The following is an 18,285-nucleotide window of genomic DNA, read 5'->3' as shown; positions in this document are numbered from 1 at the left end:
TAGAAACTGTTAGGGAATTAATCAAATATCAGAATTTGTTGAAGATAGAAAATAAAACAAAAATCACACACAATGTTTAAATTTTGGTCAAAGGTTTGTGATTTCATTTTTCAAAGGAGCGTAAAAACAAATGTCTCCACCAAGTTTCACTTCACATTCAGAAAAAAACACGACACCTGCTGTAACCAGTGACAGTCGGGTTCATCACTGCATAGTTCATTCATTTAATATTTTATTATTTTATTTATTATTTAATTTTATTTATTTATTATTTAATTTCATAATAAATACATTTTTACGTACCCACTGTAGCTGTCAAAAATAAAGAAAATGCAGACTAAGTAGACAAATGCAAATATTTTGTACACTAACACAATGGAGCAACTACTGAGTGCTGTTTAAAAACAGAAGCATGATTAGGACTCAGCATTTGAATTAACTAGTGTTTTAGATAAAAATAAAACAGATCAACTCACAGATCTGCACGTTCATCTTTTTTGCACAGTACTTGCTCATGGCCTCCAGGTCGTTGATCTGACCCTGCAGGAAAGACACCCGTGCCTCCAGGTCCTCCTCCTGTTAACAACACAAACGCATACATCCAAGAGGACACATCAGACATAACAGAGAGGGAGAATAACACCACCAGAGGAGGGATTAATATTTCTAAAACTGGGAGAGATGATCAGAATGTCTGACAGACAAAGAGTAAGAGATACACAGAGGCATGAAAGCCACAGCAGATGATCCACAGTACTTACAGAGGGAGACTGAGATCAGTGTGAATGCCCAGCAGCGAAAAAGAACAGCGAGCAGGTTTGTACAACTCACTGTCTCTTTCTTGCCCATGCTCTTGCTGTGGGAGCGAGAACGAGTTATATTGAAGAAAGACTCCTTCTTGGTGGCAGAGAGTGGGGGAGATGACATGCTGACATCACTGCCTCTGGAGGGAGGAAGAGGTGGGGAGGCTGTGGACTGACCCTGCCCACCAGAAAGGCTTTCTATACTAGGAGAGGAACTGACTGCCCTGGAGCTTTGGCCTGACAGAAGGACAGGAGGCAGAAGACAGGATGTTAATGCAATGTGAAAGTGCAGGATTTACAATTGAAAATACACATGCATGACCTTAAAACCATGTCAACATCTACAACAGAATATTACATGAGCATGGATGCTCAGCGTGTCTGATTACATGATCACAACTAAGTCTTGTCACCTTTGATGGCTGATGTTTAGGAGGGCTACAAAAAGAGCCAGAATGCTATAACTTTTTATATATCTTTAAACAAAGGTTTAAATTCATTTAATAACTATGTAAATTAAAGACTAGAGGGGTGGGACAAGAAGGTGAAGCCTGCAGCGTGCCACTGGAATAATTATAGACTTGTTTTTAATTATAATCAAGAAATAATTAAATATGAAAAAACAAAATAAAAAAAAATTATTAAATTTGCATTTAAATTAGATTAATCAACTCAAAATAAAAAAAACTATTAAATTTACCAATTAATAATTTGGTGTCCTGTCATTAAATGATTAATTCATAAATTCATTTTAAAATGGAAGAGCCAAGTATTTTTTTTTAACTCTGTCCATATACTAATAAATTTGCTGGTCACATTTCCATATTCTTGTTTCTTGCATTAACTTCTAGTATCTCCATTTAACTAATGTAAAGATGTATACACAGCACACAACCTAATAATTAAATGAAGTCCAACCCATGAAGCAGCAGCAGGAGTTCTGATTGGCCAGCTGTTATGCGTTGGTAGGTGTCATGTGCAGAGTGAGACCAATCAGAGCTCCTGCTGCTGCTCAGTGAACGATGCTCATTACAGCATAATTTAAATGCAAATTTGGGCAATCAATTTATAATTGCGTTTTACATTTATCACCGTGATTAAAATTAAAAACCGCAAGTCTAATTATTCTAGGCTCCATAGAGGAAACACGAAGAAAACTTTTTTCTTTGAATTTCTGTGTGAATGCAAAGAAAAACAGACAAACACATGACCAACAACATTTACAGCCACTGTGATAACAAAACAACGCAACGCTGATCACAGATCTATCACAAACCATTCATGATGTTCATGGTGTTGGTTCAGTTTTCACAATGTCACAAAGCTGTGATCTCCACCTGCTGGACAAAGACCACTACTACCTGCTGTGGACTTTTCACGTGCATTTACTGTAATATGTACCTTCCTAAAAGCAAATTAAGCACCAGGAACAGATGACCACAGTAGATGACAAACAGAACGGTTGGGGGTGTGGGGGTGGGGCACACAAGCGGTTACCATAGCAGCTATTACCTTGGGTGTCAGTGTGAATCTGAGCTGGGAGAGAGACCTGAGCCACTCCACCTGAAACTACATCTAACAGATAGGAGAGTCAAAGCTGATGCTGCCACAACCACACAAACCAACGTTCACATAGCCTGTACTGGGCTGACTGACATGTGCATGCAGCTAATTCAACAAAAATCAGTAAATTAGTAGCTAAGTAGAAAGCTGTCCAAAAACTAATCTGGAGTCATTTGCTTTTGTGTGTGCGTGTGTGCTGCTGCTCACCTTTGCTGAGATGCACAGGCATGCTCTCAGACTTGAGCAGGCGGTGATGCTGACCCTGGGCGTGGCTCAGTGGCTGGACGGGAGCATGTCCCGATGGGGGCTCGGCCAGTGGATGAGGCAGTATGGGTGTGTTGGCCAAGGCAGGGAAAGTGGATGAGGAGGGGGAAGACGGGGAGTGTACCTCGCTGTTGATTGGTAAGAAGCTGCCAGACCCACCTGACATGGCCGGCGCAATGAGCTTCCTGCCAAAATTCAGCAGGCTGCTGGAGACCTTGTTGATGTTGAGGGGGACTGCTTTTGCAGTGGAACTAGAACTAGAAAAATAAATCTGAGTTGAGATGGATCAGAAAAATTAAGGCCTAAAGACAAAACAGCAGTGGGTTGGCATGTTTTACATCCTTAAAGTGGGTACTTGTCTACTGATTATTTTTTTTCTCCAAATCCACTCTGTGTCGATTAATTTTCTCCCTTCCAGGCAGCCAGCCATTTTATCTTCTGTACAGACTGAAGCTCAGCTTGTACAAACTTGAAACTTAAGTGAAACAGTTCCTATCATAGTGAACAATTCGACCTCACATCTATTTCTTGGGTAAAGTTGTGTAGTAACATTACAAGCAGGGCCCATTAACAGTGCATTATCAGACTCAACAGACACCACGGAAAGGAGAACATAAACATGATTATGTTCACCGATTTAAAAAGCTTGTGTTTTGTGCTATGGTTTTTAACGGTCCCTAGTTTCAAGTGTATTATGCTGCAAAAACGTAATCTTCAAAGCAACACATTTAAGTGAAGTCCATTTAAAAAGAACGGAGTTAATTTTGAGATATTTTGACAAAAATATCTTTAGAATATGCACAGATAGTGGATAAGTTTACTATGATACAGAAGTGGGTTTAGAATTGTCTATCAACATTTTCTATACTTGTTTTAATGTGAAAACAGATGAGTACTGACATTTGTAACAGCCCCAACTTCTTTTTTACAGCCACTTTAAAAAGGTCTACAAGGAGACCAGCATTCAATTCTCACAGTGAAACTCCACCCAAATTATTTTAACATGGAGAAAAAAACTCACTGAAACAGAAGGTGGCACTAACGTTTGTTTCGTACACTGTTTGCATGTGTGTGCGAATGTTACCGTGTCTTCATCAGGTCAGCTCCCCTTGTATTGTAGTAATCCAGGTTCTGCTGGAACTGGTAGTTGACAGGTCGTGGATTGTTCTACAATAAGAGAAAGAGAATACATTGTTTTGTGTGTGATAAACAGCTAACAACAGAGAGTGACCAAGTCAAGCTAAAATCTGTGTCTGTGCATGGCTACATAACCAAGTGAACATGTGTGCCTTGATGTCTTTGAGTCAGTACACACCCCTCTCCTCCAGGGATAACTATGATGTGGATGTGGTGTGCCATGGTTGTTTACCTGGGGGGGAAACGCTGCCAGGTTGGATCAGAGCCTTCTGGGAATTTCATCCCAGGAGAGTAGTGGACAGGAGTGCAGTGACTCACTGTGTTTGAGTAAGGGTCAATGAATTTATAAGATGAACGGAAGATGGTTTGTACTGGGACAGTGAGGTGATAGCTAAGGTCAAAGAACTGGTGCTGCCAATGTACCTTACACACACACACACACACACACACACACACACACACACACAGGACTGGCTTATATGTAAAGACAAAGGGAAGAATGTGAGCCCTCTGTGTATGAGAAGTAAAAGACTGTCTCTGATTCTCATTTAGGCTGGCACATCCTGAATACACATTCAACTAAGTGAAGTTCTTGAGCAGCAGCACCTCCAGTCATCTTGTTTTCACTCTCACCGTCTTGCAGTTACAAGGATTGAAGATTACAGATAATAATGACATCACCTCAACAAGAAACAGCCAACACAATTAGGCAACAGCATTTTTAGGAACTAAAATGTTTCATGTTCAGACTCAGGGGAGGGCTTTTCCTCTTTAATGCCGTTATCCACAAGGTGATATCCATATTTGTGGAAAGATGGTGTATAACGGTCCAAGATGGTGAACTAAAAAGCTTAACTGCACACAAAAGGTAAATTAAACTAAATGCAAATGTATGCATCTAAAACAAGTCTGTAGTAGATATAAGGATTTTGGAAGTGAAGCAACAAAACTGTATAGACAGTTCACTGAAAGGGGTGATCCTTCTGCTACTAGACTCAGCTCCACAGTGTGCTCGTTCTAACTACATCTACAGTATTATGCCACTTTAACTTGCATTACACACTGTATGTAGGGGTCTTATCATTACATGTTAAGTGTACGTATCTGTGAAACTTACCGATTTACTACAATGACTGGTTCATTGATTGCAGCTGTGTTTACTGTAAGTGCCTTGAAATCACTAACAGAGTGTGGAACTGAAACAGTTGGTGACTATCAACTTCATTTAAATAAAGACGTAAGACGTAGATCCCTGCTACTTGAGTGTTGTCCAAGGATTTCAAACTAGTGGTTTGTGTGCGGGTGAGTGTTTCACTTCTGCAAATCTCATTCTGCTCCTACAGCGTCTCCTCAGCTGTAATTACTGAATAAAAGAAGCTTTAGGAAGGGAGTCTGAAGTTTAGTACTTGCGACCAGTCAGCCATAATGAAAATGCTTATAGTAGCACACCAGAACTTTCACGGGAAATTGAAGTGTAACAAACACAAACAATACTCCTGGAAATAAAACCAACAGGTGTATTACTTCTTAAATTAACTTGTGCTAGTGCGCTTACTTTGGGATCTCTCAGGAACAGAGCCTTCTGCAGCAGAGAGTTGATGTCTCCTATTGGAGGGTAGTGCATTAGCAGGCCCAGGCAGGTCTGGAAGTTACTTGCAATGACTGAAAGAGATACATGGCAAAAAAAATACAGTAGTCATGAAGTTGAGTGAGTAAGGCTTCACAGTCTTACCTCAAAACCCCTTCAAATACAGGAAATCTTACATTTACATTGTGTCTGATCTTGACAAATTTCAGCATTAACCAGCATCTCTTGGTTAGTTTAAAAGATTAACAACTCTGAGTCTTGTGTGTGCTGTTAAAACACACTAAATGGACCCAATATTTTCAGGATTAAACCTGCAACCTGAGGTGTATGGGACAGTCTTTGCACTCAAACACTAAGGTCCTTATTTAACTCGTGTTACAGAGTATGCACTCTGATTTCCTAAAAACATGACTGCATATTTGCAGAGCTATTTTAAAATGACAAAAACTTAGCTACATCACTCTACATCCAACACACAATGAGGCGTGTCTAATGACTTTCTAAGTGCCTCTTCCCATCAATCCTTGCATTTCTCCTACCTGTAGCATGGATTAGGCCACATATTTCTGTCCAAACCCAACCTGTGCCTGACAAAACAGTTGAGTTTGTACACTGTTTTTGCTCCTTATCATTAAAACGAAGCAAACATTTGAGGGCACTAGCCATCTAGCCTGAAGTTCGACCTACATGTCCGAACCACCCCAAACATAATTTCTAAATTTTTGTCCGAACCCAGTGCACTCGGGTACCGACAGGTCCCATCAGACTCGGTTAGGGTATCCATACTATGCTTCTACCTGTGTCCTTCAGAAAAGCACTTATTTGATGTACAGCTTCTTCTCTGCTAGAGCCACAAAGCAGCAAATCAACAATTTATTTTGCTTGCTTGGTTTTTTTTCCCTCCATGTTCTGTTTGCACTTTAGAACTCTGTATTTAAGCTTTCCTCTCAAAAGTATGTTTGGACATAAAGACAAACTTGCAGATTGGCTGAAACCTCCTCTGAATTGCTGCACTCGTGTATTTGGTTCCTTGGCACCCGTTCTCTAGCAGCTGGGATTCAGTGGTTTACAAAAAGACACCTGAGCAGGGATGATGTTTACCGACTACAGGGTTTCAGCATATCCTGCCTGTATGCATGGCAGCAAAGCCCAACTGTATTCTATTTAAAGCAATGCGACTCCATCTGATTAAATGAGGCAGAGTAAATCACATTCTTCCAGTTAAGTGTTTCTTATGAAATTACATGCTACAAAAGGCAACATATGCTGTTGTAGAAATGGAGCATACGAGCATCTCGGATGTAGAGCAGCATGGCCACAAAGATGTAGTCCACCAAGTCCAGAGTGACGCTGTCAGCAAACAGGGCGTCCCACACCACCAGCAAGTCCTGGAGCAGAAACTCACGACCAAACAGCAGACGTACCCACCGGCTGAAGGACACAAATATAGATAAGGTAACTGTCTTTGTGTACAGCTGAGGGTGAAGGAAATGATCATACATGCAGTGGTGCAAACACTTACATGCCATAGATTTGTGGGGCAATCTCCAGCCGGTTGAGGTGCATGTGCAGCTCCACGTCATGTTTCTTCACCAGCAGGTCCTGGATGCGGTTGACTTTTGTTACTATGGCAACAGATGGCCCTGAGTCCTGGGGCCGAGCAAATGGGATGCTGGTCAGTATCTCTTCCTTACCCTGGAGGAGTCAAACCATTCTATAATGAGCATATCATTATATAAACTTCAATTAGCAGCATCTGTGGCCATTTGATCATAAATTCACCACATATGCTAAAAGGAACAACAGTGGCAAATATATAGTCTCTTTAAAGAGAACATGCAAATGTCTCAGTTTGAACCAAAGTTTACATTACCCCAAAATGTGCAGGTTTTTACTGCAGATATTTCAATATAACTATATAAAGTTATTTTTTTATTCAACCAGATACCATTTATAGTCAGCTTTGTTTTCTGCAGTAGTCTTTCAATGCATTTAATTTCAGCAATTACATCTCCTTTGTCAGTGGAGTTCAAAACATATGCACAAGGGATTCACAGGAAACAATGCATGAATGCAATCCAGCATTTAGTCTCGCTGTTTATTGCTCCTGCTAATGCAAACCCAACATTTCTTAGTTCAAATTAAGAGCATCCAATTGGTGAAACAGAGGGTGGCTTTTATTGTGAAGCAGTCACAAGAATCTGACAATAGATCCTACAACAATTGGAGGCAGACTGGTATAGAAAACTGCAGGGACTAACAGAACAAGATGGAGCAGTCACCATGAGCTGTAGCATTAAACCACCATTGCTGCTACCATGATATCCACAAGTGTCGTTAGATCTTAAGGATTACAACTTCAAGTTTTAAAAGCCTTACATCATCGTATCAAGTATAATGTCATGTCATCATGTTAGGGCCATCAGCTGATATGGTGCTGCAGGGCACGATCAATTATTGCAATTGCAATGTCAAAAGCAGCTCTTTAGATCCAACTGACCTTCCTCACTTCCCTCTCAAAGCTGGAGAACCATGGCTCAGCCGTCTCCATCAACTGTGAGAACATGGCACTACAGAAGAATGAGATTGAAAGGCATAAGGAGAAAACAAAGGTCAAACTGTGAGATAGAAAAAAAGACATGAACAATACCAATAATTTGAAAACTAATGGCAATTTTCAATGTGGACATGCACATTGTTCTTATAAATTATTATTAGGAGTGTACTCACTAGGCATCATGTTCAAGGTACGCTGGGTTCAACAGACACTTCATCTCTGCACTGTGGAAAAAAACCCAACCCTAAACTGATTATTCCTTTAATAAATTCAGAGCTATATTGGCTTCAAACTACAACACAAGTTACTGAAGCACAGCCCAGTCTGGATATATAACTACAGTGTAAAAGTTTCAGTTTCACAGCTATGAGTACTAGACCTGGGGCTGGTTGTCTCACTGGCATGCTGGAAGGCTTGATGGTCACAGTGCAGCACAAACACAATTGGAGCCAGCAACTCGTGCATCCCCTACAGCCAGAGACAGAGACAGAGGGAGGGGTGAGATGGAAGAGGGCAGGGGGAGAGAGAAAATATGGTTCATTTGTGGTCAGTCTTTCTTTAATAGTGATGCACGAGGCTTCTAATGCATGATGACAGGTTTAATTTAGATATTGTTAGCCACTGCCCGGCCATGTGTCGCTTCCAGTTTGCAAAAAAGAAGCCATACTTGCTGTCTATTTGTTTGCTGGCACCTGTTACAGACACTCATAATGATTAGGTTACAGAGGAATTTTTTTCTTTTGTCTGAGCTCACTGAGTGCCCTGCGCACAGACACACACAATATATTGAGATTATCAACACTATGGCTCTGCAAGAATACCCAAATCAAGGACAGTCAAGACCCCATTTTCAAGGACATTTAATAGAACAAAGATGTACTTTACCTTTAGGTTCTGTAAATAAGTTATTGGGACAATGTGTCAATCATACCTGTTTATACAGTAACTGTTCATTTTCTCTGGCATAACAGAAGAGAAGGTTGGTCAACTTGGTCCTCACATCGTCATCCTGGAAGTATTGGATTTCAGGAAACCTTATGCAAATGGGGGGAAAAAAAGAGAGGAGGAGTTTACATCAGTGATGCACAAGGTTTCTAATTTCAATAATAAACAGAACAAATAGAATGATAGTGATACTCACGTTCGAAACACATCCTGTTTGATCATCCCCTTCAGCTCTTTATCCTGGAAGAACTTGTTCCAGAGGCTCTGGACAGGAGAGGAAACAATAAGACAGATTCAGAAACATGAGGCATTTGGCTGCTGAAGGAGTGACAATAATTACAAACTGTGAGAATTTAGTGAATAAATGAAAGAATGAATCTAAAGAAAATGCTTAAGTAACAGTAATAGAATGAATCTAAAGAAAATGCTTAAGTTTTCTTAAAACAGTAACTGACCCAACTTCATACAGTTCTGTTCAAAATGAAGAAATAAATGCTACTTTTCATATCACCAAGTAATCCAGAACAGATTTTTCTGGTTTGTTCCTAGATGTGATTCATCCACAGTCAGAATTGACAGAGAAGTGAGTTTTTTTTGTTTGTTTTTCTACAACTCACTTCTCTGTACATGCACAAATTGCCTGTGATCAATCGGTGTCTGACTGAGACTGTTGCTCAAATGCTGCTGTTATTCTTGAAGGCAATGCAGCTCACATGTCAGTTTTATCTGCATGTATGACAGTTTAGGACCTCACATGGTGTTCACAGCAGTTGTTTACATATCACTTACAAACATAAATGTGAACCGTCAACTCAAAAACACTGCATCTGACTAAAGCATTTTGTTTATAACACAGTATGTAAACCATCCCAGTAATACTACATTTTATGGGTCTCCAATTCCATAACAATTTCCTACAACAGAACCTGTACATTTTATGGGTCTCCAATTCCATAATTTCCTACAACAGAACCTTTAAAACTAGTTCAAAATTCAAGATTCAAGATTTTTATTCGCCATTTATGCATAAACACACAGTTTAGGCATTTAGGAATTCTTGTGCAGGGCTCTCCTGGAATCAAGTAAAGAGTTTAATGCCAGAAGAACGAATACTTAGTCTAAATACAAGATCACCCAATGTGGTACTAATTATACATAAAACAGAGACAAATGTTTTGGTGTGGACTTTAAAGAAATTGTTAGACATTGTTGGAAACTTCATTCTTGATATATATTGAATTTTATGCTTGTCTGCAGACAGGTTTCTCATGTTCACTTGACCTGCACAGTAATAACTGACTGGACTAAGTTACACAAGCAATTAGAGTAAGTAACAGAAAGTGTACGCATCTATATTTTGACAATTATAACTATATTGGATATTCCAGGAAATATCCTACACAACTGTTACCAACTCCTTCTGGTCAATATGAGCACGTGTTAGCTGTGTGTTATTATTAGTGTGGGTTTCTGAGTGCATGTCAACACCTAATGAGAAACTGTAAGTGGAAGACAAATTAATTGTGAGATGAAAAATAAATGTTAGAAAAAAATGAAAGATTTGTTTTGGCACATTTTAAAACCTTTTATTAATCACCTACTGAAATATTAATTAAATGGCTTTACAATTACTTAAAAAAAAATCTGTTAATGAATTCACAATAATGAGTCACAGAAACAGTTTATAATTATTTTAATGATGTATTAGGGTCACATTTTATATGCCAACATGAAACAACTGACGGGTAGACGGAGAATAAACACCACACACACATACACTCACCCCCTCATCCTGGGACAGTGGGTTGTTGACCATCAGGTCCTGCTGTCCTGTAGCCTTGCGAGGGTTGGTGATATGCTGAGACCAAAAAAGACAAAAACAAAATGCAAGGCTGTCAGTTACAGCCACGGAGCAATCAGTGACCAGTTAATTCCTGAATGGCTGCACTGTTAGAAACACATGACCATACTATGAGCTGAGCTTTCATAACCACAACAGCGTATAAAGGTTGTATTTCACTGTAAATATCTGTGATAGTTTAAACAGTGAGCAGTGACTTGTTTAATTAAAATAATTACATATAAATGCTATAACTGAAAACAATTAATACTTCATTTTGACCACCATATTTAGAGAATAATTGAGGAACCTATTTGAGCCACAATGACAAATAACACAAATCTACTGCAACTTTTGGCCAGTTTCTCATCAGGGTGAGGGAAATGGCCACAGAGGGGCGCTCTCACAATCTCTTTGATCTTCTCATACTGGGCCCGGAGCTCCTCGCTCTTCTTGATCCACTGTCCCTTGTCTTCTGGAAGGACCTCCAGGTACAGCTGTAACCAGAGTACACACGTTACCTCATATGCTACCTCAACAACAGTTTCCTTCCCTCAGAGGACACAAACATGCACAAAACTGACACTTTCAAAACTAAACTCTCAGGGAAAAAGAAAAAAAAAAGAAAAAGGTCTGCACGCTGCCAGAACTGCTGTCTGTTATGATGCAGGGAAACTGCCAAAGCCCCTTAAATCACACCGAATAGGACTGCTTGATCCATTTGGCGGTTACCTTCCAGCATACGCTCCGAAAGCGGCTGCTCCTCAGTCGACCGCTGATGCCTGCCTGCCGGATCCTGGCCAGGTAATTACTGTTGAGGAACAAGTCGTCCCATTCTTTCCTGTGGAGGGGAGGGGAGGCAGAGGACGAGGAGATTTATGAGCTTCTCAACCCAAACAGGGCTCGGTATTCCCTCTAATGAATCATCCTGCAGTAAACCAGGAGGCTGGAGCAGTGAGACGGGCCGAGAGGCCCTGTATGCTCGCACTAGAAAATACAGGAAACACTCACCTGTATGAGACAAAGGTTGACTGAGGCTGTGAGTAACTGTTGCTGTCAATAGATCCTCCTGTTAAAGGAGACACAACCACAAGAGGGAGATGTAATAAACCAGTGCTAAGGAATGAAAGAAGAAGCTTCTGAACATAGAGCCCTAAACAAACCTTTGACAACCACCATAACAAGAACTGGACTTTCCACTGCTTCCTAATGACCCATCAGGTCTTTCTTGGTCTTCTTTCTGAAGTCAATCAGGAGACAGGAAAGGGCCAAATGCAGACAAAGCGATGGCACAAAGTACTCCTCTTTCTCTTTATTGCTGTTTAATATGTTTAATTTGGCCTGCAGGTGAACATGTTTCCAAGTCGGAAAGCTGTCTATCAGCATTAGTTACAGGAGAGGAGGATTCCACAGGGACACTCAGCATAAATATTCATCAGTTCCACAACATGACTGCCCCAAACATTTCCCCTCCCTCACACGTAAACATAAAAACACCCTCAGCCCCGGGGTGTCGCCAGCCACGCCTGTGACTCACGCTTCACATTCACTTGATATCTAGCAGTTCATCTTATCATGACTGCCTCTTATACCAGCTCTTAAATCAACACAGAAACAGAACAATGACCCAAAAAGAAGAGCCCTGATACAAATAAAACACTATTATGTTATGGTATCCGTCTAGTTTCTGCAAGATCCAAATAAAGGACTTATTTTGTACCTTGAGAACTGTCAATAAGAGCTGACGTACTGCTGCGGTTCTTGTTGAAATTATGCAGTGGGTCAAAACCTGTCTCCTGCTGCTCGTCTGTCTGGAGCGGGTGGCGAGTCTCGACATTGGGGTGCTGCATGACCACAACCCAGCTGAACCTGGACAGTGAGATGGTAGGCCAGACAGGGAAGAGAAAGAAGCACAAATAAACTAGAATTAGATCACAGGTTATAAAAGCAAGGAAGACACAGATAATGAAGATGCTATCAGATCAATAAACTTCAGGTATTTCCCATTATGCTACGCATGACTTTTGAGCTTCCTAAAATCTAGTTCCAAATGCTCCAACGATAAAGCACAACTGATTTCCTCTAAACTAACTCACATCTACTGCTATAAACACTGACAGTCGATCACACACTTCACTGACTGGGATCTCCGCAGTTTAAGTCTTGAGATGAGTGTTGTTTTCTAGCTGACCCCAACTTCTGACCTCTCCAAAAGAGGTCTCATTAAAGACGAGCTGTTGAAATGAACAGTACTGATGAGTAGTACTTAAAGTCACAGCCTTGTGACACCCCTCAGCCAAGACTCAGAAGAGCCTTTCTATGTTTTACAGCACACTCAAATCTGTTAATTTCCCTCTGGATCAATAAATAAACTATCTATTCTAATAATTAAAGCAGTAAAATAACTGCTTGCTTGTTCTATATTCTCAAATATGAAGATTTGCTGCTTTTCTCTGCTTTGAGTTATTATAAATTCAGTGTCTTTAACCACTATTTGAACATAGCTGACGTCACTTTGGGCTGTGAGAAACCGTGATTTACTTTACTATTTCAGATCAAAATATTAAACTATAAATTAAAGATTAAAATAAATAAACAAACACATACATAAAGAAGCAATGCAAATAACTGTTTGGTGTAGCCCTAATAGTTACATCAGATAAGCATAATGAACATTACTAAAGTCAAATGTGACATTATATTAAGAATTTATATCAAATTATCCAGTTGAGCAGCAGACAAAGCAGGAATAATCTAAAATCTAATGTTGTAAAAGCTTAAAGGTGTCCACTATTATGCTAAATTATGTGCTAACCACAAAATATATCTAAAATACACACACTGAAACAGTCCAAGAAACAATTAACTAAAATCCTGACCCCTTCCCTGCCACCACGCTGAGAGAAGTTTAACTTTCTCTGTGAGACATTACAATCTATATGAACCAATCCAACCTCACAATTATCCCATGTTTATGAATATGGTTAGCTTAATACACAGGCCTACAGAATAGCTTGCTTCCACAGAGCAGTACATTTTCTTTTGCTTTACTAACTGTGGAAATAACACGACCAAGGCTCAGCTTAAACTAATTAACCACACGAATGGAACTTGACTTAATAAATTAGCTACACGTGCCATCAAAATAAAAAATGTTTTATATGCATAATGCATGTGCCTGTTTTCTTAGGAAACATCTGTTCTCCTGAAAGACTAATGCTCTCCTTAAGCCAATGGGGGTTTTTTTTCTCCACTCCCTCATAAAAAGGACATTATCCCATTAAATTATCACAACTAATCTACAACTATTGGGATAAAGAGAGAAGCATTATGAAAAGGTATCTCCAATAATAGCCAGGTTTTTTTTATTTCACCTTAAAAGTCTGGCATTAAAGTGTTAGTCTCCTGAGCAGCCACAAATCTAATACCATGCACGGAATACCAATTCACATTATCACCACCTGCACATTGTTCAAAAAATACTTGAGGAACAGTTGCCCTACAGACCTGTAAACACATCCAGCGCTTTGTCCCTTCTTTCCAAAAATAAAGTCATTTGAAACATGTGCTTTCAGGTGGCATGTCTAGTGTGTGGGAGACACTGTGAATCAGAGCGAGAGGATGCAGGTAGGCGATGCGAATGATCCTGCCTGGAGTGAGTCTTCTCTTAGCTTTCTGCTGTCTTCATTACTTCTACCCACAGCTGAAAATGAAATGGCATCCTAACTTTACGACATAATAATCAAGGCAAATTAGTTTCTGCATAATTTACTGCACAGCACCTGGAGACACCTCAATAATTCAAAACATGAATCTTTCAGGAAATAATCAGCTCAATACATAATGAAATGCATAAATAAATCAATAGACAAGTAACACTGCATCCATCTGTTCTGAGGTAGAAGATCTGTTTCTTGGACTTGCAACCAGCTCATGAAACTTTAGCCACTACACACTTTACATTAACACCACTCAACCGTAGTCTCTCCAAAAGCTATTCCCTCAAGCATGAAAGTAAAAATAGCACAATGAATACACACCTTCTGTCAATAATCCTCAATCATGTGAGCTACTAAACACTTCACCATTCACTTCCTTTTTATTCAGATAGAGATCAGGCCAAAAGTTCTGGTACCTTTCACCTCACTGAAACAACACTGTTCTTGCTAAAAAGTGATGAAATGAAAAGGTTGTTTTTTTTTGTTCATACCTGCTATGAAAAGATTTGAATTCTCGCTTATTTTACAAAGATCTTCTAAAATGGTCTGAACAGAGTAACTGTACTCCTTAAAAGTGAAGATAAATAAGTGGACTATATAGGGATACTTGGGCAGCACAGTAGAGCGGTGGTTAGCGCCGTCACCTCACAGCAAGAAGGTTACGGGTTCAACCAGAGGCCTTTTCGCGTGGAGTTTGCATGTTCTTCTTCTCCCACAGTGCAAAAACATGCAGCTTAGGATGATTGGGGACTCCAAATTGCCCATAGGAGTGTGAGTGGCTGTTTATCTACATGTCAGCCATGTGTTCAGTCACACCATACTCCACTTTCTGAAAGCAAGTGGGCTCCACGAAAGACTTTTGAAAGAGAAACATGAAAACTAACCAGAGTTTATTAAAATGCACTCAAACAAGCAACAGTTCATCTGGGAGAATTGTCCTGTGGACCAGTAAAACACCATGAGATCTTCTGGTCACATCAGCTCTATGTTCACAGAGGAAAGAATGAAGATTGCAAAGAAATGAACACCGTCCTCACTGTGAAACAGGAGGAGGCTCAGTTATGTTGTGGGCTTGCTTTGCTGCATCTGACACAGGGTGCGCCTTGAATCAGTGCAGGGAAGATTATCAGGACATTCTGGAGAGAAACGTACAACCCAGTGTCAGACAGCTGAGTCACAGTCGCAGTTCATGGCTCCTCCACAGGGTAATGACCCAAAACATCCATCGAAAAGCAGCAAGTACAGACGGGACGGTTCTGAAGTGGTCTGGTATGACTCCTCATCTTAATCCAGCTGAATATCTATGGAAAGAGCTAAAAGTTACAGATGGGAGAAGGCACCCATCGAACCTGAGAAATGGAGCAGTTTGCTCAAGAACTGGGCCAAACTACCAGTTGACAAGTGTACCTGTCTCATTAAGGCACTTGATTGCAGTGATTGCCCCACAAGGGGGTGCTACACTGCTAAAGATCACTGTTAAAAATGTTCATGTTGAGCTAACATAAGAATACAAAGAAAAGCTTCAGCCTCTTCCAAGCTCACTGACCTCAAGATAAAGGCTAAACTATTATGTAACTAAACCCAGATTAGACAGCTGTATTAAACATTTTGCTGAAGTGCCAAAGAACTCCAATTTTTTTTGTAGTCCCTCTGAAATTAACTGAAAAAACGCTTTCCATCATTTCTCATACTATTTCCAGAGTCTAGGAACGTAGTCATCAGCTGAAGGAGTCAGTCAACCACTGCCAGAGCAGTCTCACGTAAAACAGACTCAGAAAAAGTATGCAGGCTCTTTAATGGATGAATATTCACAAATGATTCAGCGATGAGAGGAGCAGCTACAGTCGGAGTGGTAGATTGCAGTTTAGTCAAAGTGAAACACCCCCAACTAAACAAACTCACATGCCTTACTTCTGCACACAGTGAGAGTGAGACCAGGAGACTTTACAATCACGTGCTCTGCAAGAGGCTGAGGGCAACCTTGACCCTGGAAAATATTGGAAACTTGCTGAGTCTTGACTGATTCAAATGCCAAATACCAGAGGAGTGATGCAATCTGACAGAAATACAGTATGCCTGTCTACAAGAACAGTGGTTGCTCTAACCACTGAGTTATGCAACTGGTGCCAATAGGTGGGAAACAGCTTAGTTTTAACAGGTCACATGCAAAAAAAGGTTAGAAAGCTCCACACTAAAAGACTTGCAGTACACAAAGAATAAGAAAGAAGCAAGCAAGAACACTCTGGTTAGCAGGGTCAGGCTGTGAAGTTCAAGTATCACAAATTTTCCCACCACTGGCTGCCAACCTACTTCCTCTCACTTCCTGCTCCTTTTCTAAACTGAGAGGCTCCTGGCTGGTTTGTGGCAGCCTACAGACACACTGCGCGGTGGTTAGCGCTGTTGCCTCACAGCAAGCGGGTTCTGGGTTCGAGCCCCGGCCAACCTGGGGCCGTTCTGTGCGGAGTTAGCATGTTCTCCCCGTGCTTGTGTGGGTTCTCTCCGGGTACTCTGGCTGTCCAAAGATATGCAGCTTAGGTTGATTGGTGTCTCTAAATTGCTCAAAGAAGTGCGTGTGTGTGTGTGTGGTTGTTCGTCTATGTGTTAGCCCTGCGATGGGCTGGCGACCTGTCCCGGGTGTACCCCGCCTTTCGCCCGCAGCTGGCTGGGACTGGCTCCAGCCCCCCGTGACCCCGTTTGGGACTGAGTGGTTTAGAAAATGGATGGTTCTTGGTGTAGAGAGATGTGTGAAACTGCATTAAACCAGTTTAACTAGTTGGTGATAGAAGTATGATTATAGCAACCAATTTGTACTCAGTGGCAAATGTACACGGAGGTGGTACTATTTTGATAACTTCACATTAGCAGCAATCAGAAGCAGAGATCTGGGGTGTCACATACCACAAACTGGAGTCACATTTTTCCTGAGCACTGCTTTAAATAGCCCCACACTTTGCACTGTCCCTCTGACACAGGTGCTAATCTCATCAGACACATTTGGAAAATAGTTCAGGGATAAAATGTCATATCAGGAACATATAATACATAAATGCACGGATTTCTATTTCTGTGTTCTAATTTACACAAGACAAGAAGAAAATATTTTACAGTACAACAACAATAAGAGGTCAGATTATGAAGAAAAAAAAGAGTAATACGACAGAAAACCTGACACGAAGTAGTCCCTGTGCACTGGTAGACAGCGGGTCCAAAATTCGGCACTAGCCCGAACCAATCACTAAATGTGCCAGTGAGTGGAAAGCTAACGGCATGCGACACTGAGAAACCATATTCTTCTTCTGTTCTTACCTTCTATTATACACCAATGACAGCCAACACTGATAACTTACCTATAATTTGGCAAAATGCCCAGTGTCTGTCTTTGATTTACCACGGATGGTGAGAACTAGGATGATCGATGTCGACAGGACAAAACGCCACACGACAGCAAAGCTAGCCCGTTTCCGTTGTCGGCTAACAGCGTTAAATGAAGGACAAACTAGTTAAATCAAATTACAGCGAAACGCTGTAGTTGCCATTTTTCAATGGAAATGGCAAGTAATGTCAGGAAGCAAGAAAGCTAATGTGACGTTAGCAAGTTATAACCAAACCAGTGCACACGGCCCTGTTGTTACTTCCTACTCACACACACACACCTGCTGCTGCTCAGTCATGTGGAAAAGTGATAAAACACACATACAGGTTGGCACAAGTGTTACCAGTTATGGGCTTTCACTGTGGTTCGGAATACGCAGGACTTCTCATTCTGTAGTTTCGGACTGCTGATTTGTAAACAGTAGTGGGTCAGGCGGATGTGCTGAGGACCAGCTGACTGGTCACGTGACAGAGGAGCTGCGTACCCGGCGCTGCTG

The 18,285-nt window shown here is 40.8% G+C and overlaps 1 protein-coding gene across 7 annotated transcripts in view; it reads right to left on the bottom strand.

Annotated features, from left to right (window-relative positions):
• Positions 1 to 18,285, bottom strand: part of tbc1d5 (TBC1 domain family, member 5) — a 20,932-nt gene extending 2,647 nt beyond the window's left edge. The window contains exons 1-19 of one of the 7 annotated variants that reach the window (XM_020614245.1): positions 18,133 to 18,285; positions 12,418 to 12,566; positions 11,709 to 11,766; positions 11,430 to 11,538; positions 11,105 to 11,194; positions 10,641 to 10,715; positions 9,054 to 9,121; positions 8,844 to 8,946; positions 8,292 to 8,380; positions 8,086 to 8,136; positions 7,856 to 7,925; positions 6,878 to 7,050; positions 6,644 to 6,786; positions 5,323 to 5,429; positions 3,715 to 3,797; positions 2,574 to 2,887; positions 2,316 to 2,378; positions 832 to 1,040; positions 477 to 576 (exon numbers count right to left, since the gene is read on the bottom strand). In XM_020614245.1, coding sequence (XP_020469901.1) covers positions 477 to 576; positions 832 to 1,040; positions 2,316 to 2,378; positions 2,574 to 2,887; positions 3,715 to 3,797; positions 5,323 to 5,429; positions 6,644 to 6,786; positions 6,878 to 7,050; positions 7,856 to 7,925; positions 8,086 to 8,136; positions 8,292 to 8,380; positions 8,844 to 8,946; positions 9,054 to 9,121; positions 10,641 to 10,715; positions 11,105 to 11,194; positions 11,430 to 11,538; positions 11,709 to 11,766; positions 12,418 to 12,547 — 2,035 coding nt within the window. In that variant the 5' untranslated portion in view covers positions 12,548 to 12,566; positions 18,133 to 18,285. Of the gene's footprint in view, positions 1 to 476; positions 577 to 831; positions 1,041 to 2,315; positions 2,379 to 2,573; positions 2,888 to 3,714; positions 3,798 to 5,322; positions 5,430 to 6,643; positions 6,787 to 6,877; positions 7,051 to 7,855; positions 7,926 to 8,085; positions 8,137 to 8,291; positions 8,381 to 8,843; positions 8,947 to 9,053; positions 9,122 to 10,640; positions 10,716 to 11,104; positions 11,195 to 11,429; positions 11,539 to 11,708; positions 11,767 to 11,860; positions 11,936 to 12,417; positions 12,567 to 17,763; positions 18,050 to 18,069 lie in introns of those variants that run through there. The other 6 variants (XM_020614242.1, XM_020614241.1, XM_020614239.1 and 3 more) reach the window with 6 other exon arrangements.

The sequence above is a fragment of the Monopterus albus genome, unplaced genomic scaffold (assembly GCF_001952655.1).
Source record: "Monopterus albus unplaced genomic scaffold, M_albus_1.0 scaffold143.1, whole genome shotgun sequence".
Taxonomy (NCBI): domain Eukaryota; kingdom Metazoa; phylum Chordata; class Actinopteri; order Synbranchiformes; family Synbranchidae; genus Monopterus; species Monopterus albus.
The sequence above is the reverse complement of the archived record's forward strand: the minus strand, read 5'-3'. Positions and strand labels throughout refer to the sequence as shown.